Source organism: Diuraphis noxia, unplaced genomic scaffold (assembly GCF_037042655.1).
Source record: "Diuraphis noxia isolate RWA-SAM2 unplaced genomic scaffold, SU_Dnox_SAM2 contig0003, whole genome shotgun sequence".
NCBI lineage: Eukaryota > Metazoa > Arthropoda > Insecta > Hemiptera > Aphididae > Diuraphis > Diuraphis noxia.
This window is the reverse complement of record NW_028301713.1, coordinates 3,948,979-3,958,978: the sequence shown is the minus strand read 5'-3', so window position 1 is coordinate 3,958,978 and position 10,000 is coordinate 3,948,979. Positions and strand designations below refer to the sequence as shown.

General features: G+C 32.1%; 1 protein-coding gene across 1 annotated transcript; it reads left to right on the top strand.

The window, feature by feature from the left end:
* The first annotated feature begins 8,466 nt into the window (after nucleotides 1-8,466).
* LOC149056551 (zinc finger BED domain-containing protein 5-like) lies at nucleotides 8,467-8,775 on the top strand. The gene has a single exon (XM_089222323.1). It carries the CDS (start codon nucleotides 8,467-8,469, stop codon nucleotides 8,773-8,775), a length of 309 nt encoding a protein of 102 aa, XP_089078449.1.
* Nucleotides 8,776-10,000: the final 1,225 nt, after the last annotated feature.

Here is a 10,000-nt window from a genome sequence, read left to right as displayed (position 1 = left end):
ATGGCCCACCTAGCGATTCGAGGGTTTATATCTTTTTTTTTTAGCGTCAGTGCAACACTATTACAATCGGTTACTATCTTAAATTTTATACCTTGTAAATATACGCGGAAACGCTTAATAGAATTTATAATAGCTAACATTTCTAGCTCATAACTATGGTAACGCGATTCGGACTCAGTAGTCCTATGACTATAATAAAAAATCGGATGGAAATGATTATCGGGTTGCTTCTGAAACAAAATTGAACCATATCCATGGCTACTAGCATCACAGTGAAGCTCTGTTATTGCATTGGGATTATAAATGGCTAATAACGGTTGTTCCCCGAGTTTTGATTTAATAGAATCGAACGACCTCATTTGCTCCTCTCCAAACTCGTATGGAATATCTTTTTTGAGCAAGCTATAAAGTGGTTTAGCAATAATTGCAAAATTCGGAATGAATCGTCGAAAATAAGACGATAAACCAATGAAACTTTGGAGTTCTTTATTATTTTGTGGTACAGGGTAGTTTTCAATTATTGAGACGTTTTTAGGATTCGGTTGAATACCGTACTGATTTACACAATAACCTAAGTAAATTACCTCACATTTCAAAAATTGACTTTTGTCTAGACGGATCTCTAACTGTTTATTTTTCATTACTTTTAATACTCTAGACAGGAGCTCTAAATGCCCTTCAATAGTTTCTGTGGCTAGCATAATATCGTCAAAATATACGATCACCTCATTTTTACGAATAAATTCGTCGAAAACATTTTGAATAAACCGGCTAAAACACGAAGGCCCATTAGCTAACCCAAACGGCATTTTTAAAAACTCGAACTGCCCTAATGGTGTCGTAAAAGATGTAAACTTAATCGAATCGTCTGCAACATATATATGATGAAACCCATCCTTTAGGTCCAAGCATGTAAAATATTTTTTTCCGCGTAATAAATCTAAATTATCGTCTATTAACGGCAGCGGGTATCGGTCTTTCACAACATATTTATTTAACTCGCGGTAATCAACACACATCCTAAAATCTCCATTCTTTTTCTTAACCAGTACTATGGGGCTACTGTATTCGGAACTACTACGTTGAATAATCCCTTTGGTCAACATGTTATCTAACATTTTTTGTAGGCAGTCTTTTTCGAAAAAAGACAAACGCCGGGGGCGAAAATAAAACTGTTTATCATTTTTTAATATGATGCGTATCTCAGGACGATAGTCATCAGCTGTACTAATGACACTTTCATGGTTAACATAGGACTCTACATATATTTTTTTAACTTTTTGTTTAATATCATCCGGCAGAGTATCCTCAACATTCAAATTAATATCAGCATCATCTCTTTTATAATCAGTGTAATTAACAGATAAAATTTCGGCAAACGATATATTATTATCAACTTTTTTAAAGCTTACTTCAAAATGCCCATCTGACACGTTTAAATTTACTCTAGGGTGAGATAAAAAATTACGACCCAATAGGCAATCATTTCTCATGGCATTGCCGGGCACCACGTGAAAACATAAATTAATCGGGGCATCAAGTTCACTATGAAAAATATTCGCATCAAACTGGTCTACTATATTTAGTTTAGAACCATTAATACCTACTAAATCCGATTTTGGAGGCACGACCCCAGACACGTATGGGACAACAGTCGATTTAATTAGACTAACAGGACTACCCGTATCTACTAATGCTTGTACATCGATAGACTCACTATTGGGAAACTTAATGCTAACATTTAACATATATGGGGGTACAATATGTGTGGGGGACCGTTCCAAAACAGAGACATGCTCACCACCGTTGTTGTCTTGACGCTCACCTTGGCGACCTGGACAGTTCCGCGCCGAATGACCCGTTGAATGACAGCTATGACAGGTTCTCGTTGGACACGAAGACGCCAGATGCCCGATCTTTCCACAGCTATAGCACGTGACACTCGACGTATCCCTTGACGGCTTCATTCTTGTATCAATAGTGGATCGTTGTACCGTATTCCGATCTCTATCGCGGTTGTCAGAACTGGCTTTTCGATTGCCGGTATAACTTTGAGTTGTTTTAGCAGGCTCGGTCGATCGGATTCGATTGATCCTGGCATTTTTCAGATTATTGTAAGAATTAATATCAGCTAATAATTCGTCTTCACTTAAATGTGTGCGCGCTATCAAATAGTTACATAAATCGTGAGAATAAACACCTTCAACTATCTGTTGTTTAGTTTCGTTAAACGGTAACGAGATTTCACGGCAGAGGCGTGCTTTGTGGTGAAAATACTCTATGACGCACTCGCCCTTGGTTTGAACGCGGTTCGACATAATTCTTACGCGATCAACTGTGCACAACTCGTTTCCCACAAATGTATTATTAAACTGGTCAACAAAACTACCCCAACTTGAAAATGTACGACCAACGTACCAATTTTTTGACGGACCATCCAATTTTGTACGTACTATTTCTAGTTTGAAACTGTCTGGCCAATTATGCAATTTTGCCACACCTTCAACGGATTTCAACCATGCTCTCGCATCCGTATTAGATTCACGTCCAGAAAAAGTACTAATCGAATTATTAAAGTCTGGCATGACGTAGTAACCGTTATTAGAAGTTGACGGCGAACGTGTTGACTGCGCACGTATGTTATCATTGTTATTGTCTTCATTACGCAATATCCGTGATAACAACAATCGGTTCTGCTCTATTAGCGCTGTCAATGCATCTCGCATTCCACTATCACTGGTAGTGGTTACACTCCCGGACGACTGGTTAGTATTTGGTGGTAACATGTTTGTTATTGACTGCGAACAAACTAGCTGCTCCGTAGACACTTGGGGCTGCAATGGTGGCTGCACTGTAGCCTGCTGCGACCCGCTTCGTAAACGGCTAGACGACCAAACCTCGTGGTTTTCGGCGTCCTTCTGACCCGTTTGACCGTCATCCATTTTGAATCAATAGAAGTTAGGCAAAACAAAATATGCGACACAAACCGAACGACTCGACGACTAATTTCGCGATAATGACAATACACAATTACTTTGAGGGCGTGGGTTCGAATCCCACTTCTGAACTGTAGGGCCACGCATAGACGGCCGTTACTACAAACTTGACACGATTATATATATATCTATATATTTTATATTTTAATAATATTAACATTTACATAACAATGAATAAGTAAACAGTAGTAATAAACAACGTAATAATATATTATAAGACAAAAACTAATTAGTGCCCGTGAGCGTGTGCAGTCCGGACACTCCGCTGACACACGCACACGACACAAGACGGCACAAGACTGACTAATCAGTCTATAGTGACTAATCACTAATAACTAATCGTCGCCTCGGCGGCACGAGCAGGCAGGGCTATCACTTATCACACTACAAGAAATATGTCTAAAAGAGTCCAACGATTTTGACACAGTACTAAAAAGGCCCAGAAACTTCGCGTCGAAAGTGGCGAACAAGTTGTTTGAGTTTGTAGGCATCTATTTAAAATATTGTAAATATCTTTTTGTCAACCATTCATTATGACTCAATAATATTATTATTTATAATAGCCTACTGTTGAGGGTAAATTAACATTATTATATTTATTACACATATTATATTATTATGACTAGGTTAAGCGAAATATGTTTTCGGGGTTATAAATAAAAATATTGTGGAATTATTAGCCGTATCTTTGAGATATTTTCAAGATTTTATTCGACATACCTATTATTATTATAACTCTTAATCTTCTGAGAACAACAAAGGAGCACTCAACGAAGACGGAGCCATACAAATCGGCACCTTTATAATATAATTTACTGAACAAATGTTAATATTGTAATTTATACGGATAAAACACGATTGCGTACGTTCGTTATCGGCGATACCTTTTTAAGCTACACGATTCCATACGATTTTATCTGATCTTTAAATACACGATTTCGTACGAAGTTTTAGGCGTTGATGCCAATTTTCATACCGGTATATACATCATATATGACCAGGGTTGAGATTTTATAGCATTCGTATATTTCTTATGAGATGCCTAAAAAATAACGAAGTAAGCTAAAAATGTATTTCATGATACAGAGATTTCAAATTAAAAATTTCAATTTGCTTTTTGTATATTTTTTAATTTTTAATTTTTTAGTGCTTTTAGATTCTGAACGAAGAGATGAATGTATTAATTTTACAATGATTTGTGTTTTTTTTGTGTCTGTGTACAGCATAACTAGTCGAAATAATGCTTCGATTTCAAACATTGGGGGTGGTTTCCGATGTAAAAGTGAATATCCTTGGTGCATTATAAAGGGCAAAAGTAAACGTTTTCCAACAGTTTTCAAAAAAATCGAGAAAAACAAAAAAAAAATGACAGAAAAATGGGAATTTTTACGCAAAACCAGTTATCGACCAAATCGATTTTTTTATATGGTTATAATTCAAAAACTAATCACTATAAATACTTGAAATTTTCACCAAATGTTTATGTTAGTGATATATATATACAGTTTAATTTTCAAAACTTATTTATAGACCACTGAAAGTTTCAATTTTTTTGAGAATTTTTTTTGAAGTGTCGGTAAAAAAATGTTGAATGACCAAAAAAATTTGAAAATTTAATACAAGGTTCCTTATAAGTTTTTCTTATTGTATCTAAAAAAAATTAAAAATCGTTAGTCGCAATTTTTTTATAAGCGTTTATAGTTCAAATTTTTACGAAATCTGTCGAAAACGCGAAAATTTGTAAGTAATTTTGATGTTGAAAAATCATAAAATTGTTTGTGTTTATAACTAAAGATTAAAAATACAACACTAAGTTTTCCATAAGTTTTTCTTCAAGTAGCTATAGATAAAACTCGAAGCATCATTTAGGAAAAATTTTAAGTGCGTTTAAATTTTAAATTTTTACGAAATAGCGTAACAATAACGATTTATCCTCAAACGAATTTTAACATTTGTTATTATTCAAAAAGTATAAGTCGTAGATACTTGAAAATTTTACCAGTTATTAAGATTGGCATTTTCTTTACATGATTTAATTTTCAAAATATTTTGAAAATAAACTGCTAACTAGCAGTTGAAAAATAAAAGAAATATATAGTCATAATTTTTTTTTTATAAGCATTTAAAGTTCAAATTTTGACAAAATACGTATAAATTACGGCAATGTTCAAATTATCTTAGATAGAAATTCATAAAAGTTTTTCTTTTTAATTCTAAGATTTGAAAATTTAATACAAGGCTCCTAACATATTTTTACAATAGCAGTTGAAAAATAAAATAAATGCTTAGTCACAATTTATTTTTACAAGCATTCAAATTTTGAATTTTGACATCATACGTAAAATTCACAAATTAGTTTATTCTAGAAATTCATAAAAAATTGTCGTTTTATATCTAAGATTGGAAAATTGTATATAAGGCTCCTAACATATTTTTACAATAGCAGGTGAAATATAAAAGAAATATATTGGCACAATTTTTTTTTCAAGCATTCAAAGTTTGAATTTTAACAACATATGTAAAAATCACGAAAATCACGAAAAATCGCAAATTATTTTAAACTATAAATTATTAAAAAATTGTCTTTTTAAATCTAAGATTTTAAAATTTTTAATAATCTATAATATATCCTAGACAGATAAACCGTCTTCGCTCAGAATCGTTTTTCGTATAGAATGATATAATATCATTGGATTCAAATTTAATTCCATCCATTACAGTAACCCACTTGTAACCTACTGTACAGCAGAGTGACATCCACGACTTACCCACTTTTTTTGGACTTTACTTACTATACCTAACCTATAAACTCGTCATCTTTAATTCGAAAACGGTTTGTAATTCCAATAAGTAAAAAGTTATAATGATCAAAATATTTTTAAAAAAAAATTATACTTTTTAAAGAATCGATAACCATCAATATCCTACATTGAATAAATCATCTAGTACATAATCATTCTGCTATGATACCTGTAAAATGTTGGTTAATAACTAGAGTTAGGATTTTGATGACCAAAAAACATACAAAAATGCCTTAAAAAAATGCAATAATTACCTAAAAACTTGTCCATCGGATTTTTTCCACACTATAAATATAATACTCGATAAGTGTAACGTTTGATAAACGTGTATGGTCGGCGTATGTTTGAAATAGCACTCGTTTTATATCAATATTATATTGAAAATATATAACACCCAAAGTATTAAACACTACGTATATCCAAATCCAAAGTTAGATTTTAAAATTTTAAATAAATTTAATTTGTTTCCAAACTTATGTTTAACACTTTGCTCTAATTTAAAATTTGAAAAAAAAATGCCCCAAATTGTATAAAAATTATACCTAAAAATGCAAAATAAAATTAGAATATTCTGCATCAAGGGAGCATGAAACAAATTTTTAGGATAGCATTGTATAGAATCAAATGAAAAAAAATCAAAAGTCATCAACCTCCTAACTCTACTAATAACCTTACTAGCTGACAGCTGTTGAAACCGTACATTCATATTTTATAAGATATAATATAATATTGTAATATTACACGTTGTACCAACCACATAATATGGTGTGGACGCGGTGGTAAGTCGTAGTTACCTCGCTATACATACGCCAAATTCCAATCCTAATATTGTCGTCGGGTTTTGACACGATGATAATGTTTGACGATTCACGACAAAGTGTTAATTGTTACCGTAATAACGTCCATGTGAAACGGGATGAATAGAAATGCCTGAATAAATAGAAACGAATTCAAAAAAGTTATTATTTAAACAATCCGTTTACACTATAGATTTAGTGTTATACCGTTATGAATATTAAACATTCACCTAGATAAACATTGCACATAGGTAAGTGAAAAAATACTCACAAACGTTGCTGTTTCATTTTTTTTTTTTTTTTTTTTTTTAAGGTCTTCGCTTAGAGTCCTGAAAAATGCATTAAATTATTGAACACCATCTGGAGGGAAAAAACCAAAACAAACACTAGAAATTAAAAATACCTAATGAAAGTTATTAGAAAAAAAATGTTTTTGAATATTGAATATTCGCCTTTCAAATAAGTAACAAAAATTAAAGACGTGTTTTTTTCATCTGATTTACCTATATAGTTTAACTATATATTACATGACTATTAACTGCACACGTATACGCTGCAGTGTTTTATAAATTATTTGGCAAAGTGGCAAAGTTGTGCGCTAACGACTCGTTTGAAGCGCGATGGCCAAACGCTTGGTTCTCTGAACAGTCGTAAAAGATTATTTTCGGGAAAAAACAAAACAAATTACTATTTTTATATTTACAAAACACGTTATGTATTGTTCATCAGATCTGCAAATAAAAAAAACATCAAATATACATCAGATTTTGAATGGTTGAACGTTTAAACGATTAAAAGGACCGAACAAAGTATTTAAATTCAACTAGTTTTTAAGTTACATGATATATATATATATATAATACATACCTATGTACCTATCAGTTATAATATGCATAATTCATATAGCTAACGACAATGGCGCCGAAATGTTTAAAATAAACTATGACATCGTCCATCAAGGGGGCCTCCATCATCCTCCCCAGTGGCGTCCGCAGAGGAGAGCTAATGGGCTGACCCCCCTCCCCTTTGCCGTATTATTGATTTTTGTTTTTATATTTACCTCGATTTAATATAGTTTCTTAAATCGTGTGTTTACCTATTTATTGCAAACTATGTAAATAACCATATTGTCCTAAACTGGAGTTTAAACTCCTAAGGTTCATAGATACTATTTTTATTCATTACATAGTCAGTAGTCATAATTAAAGATACTATCTTTAGCCGTGCCACAGTCTATATAAATCTATAACAATTGGACTGATGTTAGCAACACTATCCAAGCATCGTTATTCCGATGCCCGAGTTAACCTGTTAAACCTGTAACAACTGACTAATTATTTATTTTCAAGCCCCCCCCCCCCCCTATTGAAAAATCCTGCGTACTCCACTGATCCTTCCGATTTGTATAATTTAACCATCAGATGTAAACTAAAGTATCTACAAATAAGTAATGTAACGTTTAAAACCATATTTTTTTTATTATGTTTAAACAGTGTATGCAGTACACGGCAGTATCTCATGGTAAGCTCCCCGTCTAAAAAATCTACAATAACATATAATATGTCATATATAAATTGTGATAGGCACTATTACTGCAGGTTGACGAGTAAACCTATGATTATCCATACGTTCGAGTCGGCTGCAATCCTAATGAGCGATTAGACTATATTATTGTGTACGCGAATATAAATTCAATCGACAGTCAGCCATCATAGTCTATACTATAGACTAAAAACCAATACAATGATTAAAAAAATCACTCTCTGGGAAAAAGAAATACAAAAAAATAACTGTGAGCCGTTTGAAAGATTGAAAATATTTTTGCAAGATAATAAGAAAAATGTATCTAATTTTACTGAACTCAAGACTCAAATGGTCCAGCACTTGAATGCACTGAAGATCCGTATAAGAGAGTATTTTCCGCCTTTGGAGAAACAATATGACTGGATACGTGATCCCTTTGATGTTGATGCTACAGACACTAACCTGACTACTTTTGAAAAGGAGCAGCTCATTGAAGTCTCGTGTGATCCCTCGATGAAAAACAAATTCTTAAATTCTGGCACTACATTGTTAGATTTTTGGATCTGTGTTGGAAAGGAACAAAAAGAACTGTCTAGCACTGCTTTCAAATTTCTTGTTGGATTTTCCACCACTTATTTATGTGAAAGAGGTTTTTAAAGTTTAACTTATGTTAAATATAAATATATAAATAAATTAAATGTTGAAGATGATTTAATATTGTATTTAACTTAATTAGAACCAAATATTGATAATCTGTGCCAACAGAAACAAGCTCACCCATCTCAATAATTTCTTTGAAAATAAACGCTTATAGTTTTTAAAATTTTTTGTATATTAGTATTTAATAACTTAATCTTAATAAAATAAAAATGTATGGTAAGTCTTTAAATTTTTTTATATATATTTTAGTTTAGTAACTAAGAAGGGGTACCCAAAAAAATTTATTGATAAAAAGGGGTACAGTGTTTATAAAAGTTTGAGAATCCCTGGTCTATAGAATCAATATTAGACAGTTTTTACACGATATAATAACATCCACAAAAAACGTCGAATTTTGCTCATAGTGCGGCCACACAATAGTAATAATATTATATTTTTCGATTGAAAAATCACGTTGGATAAATAATTAAATTTGATTTTTCGGCTAACAACTGTAGACGAATAATAATTAACGACATCATTTCAATCTAATGTGACGCGCGATTACATGTCATTCGAGCACACGAAAATAATAATTGACAGCTGAAATTTAAGCGGTCGTCAATTTATTACTGTCACATGTGCAATATTTTTTTGGACGGTCAATTTTAGTGGGCAATATTATTTTATAATATATATATATCATGTTCATTGATCACACAGGCGGTTTGTATGAATCGAAACATAGTCAAAAATAAATTTCAAATAACCATACGGTTTATTTTTGAAATGCCAAATCAAACTGTCGCAACACGCACAACAATCACCAACAGAATAATACCAATTTATCTATAAAAATATCAACTTAAATGATTGAACTTTGGTTACTATAAATTTATTCAATCTTGAACTCTTATAGTTGTACCCATTCATTAATCATTTTAATAAGATTTTTGATTTTTCTGTTGTAATGTTGGTTCGTGTAAAACGAGTACTCAAAATTCCACGTAATATTAAGTACCTCCCATAAACATTTGAAACTTTTCAGTTCCAAAAAAAGTACGTACCCACTTGAGTAGTACTGTTTTATAATATCTTAAACATTTTTCATTTTTCTAGTAAAAATTATGCAATACCTAATCAAGCGCGCCAAAGGGAGGGGGGGGTTGCCCCCCCTGGGAATTTTTAACTGTACTTTAATATCATGCATGGTATTTCATTTTACTATCAAAAATATAAAATA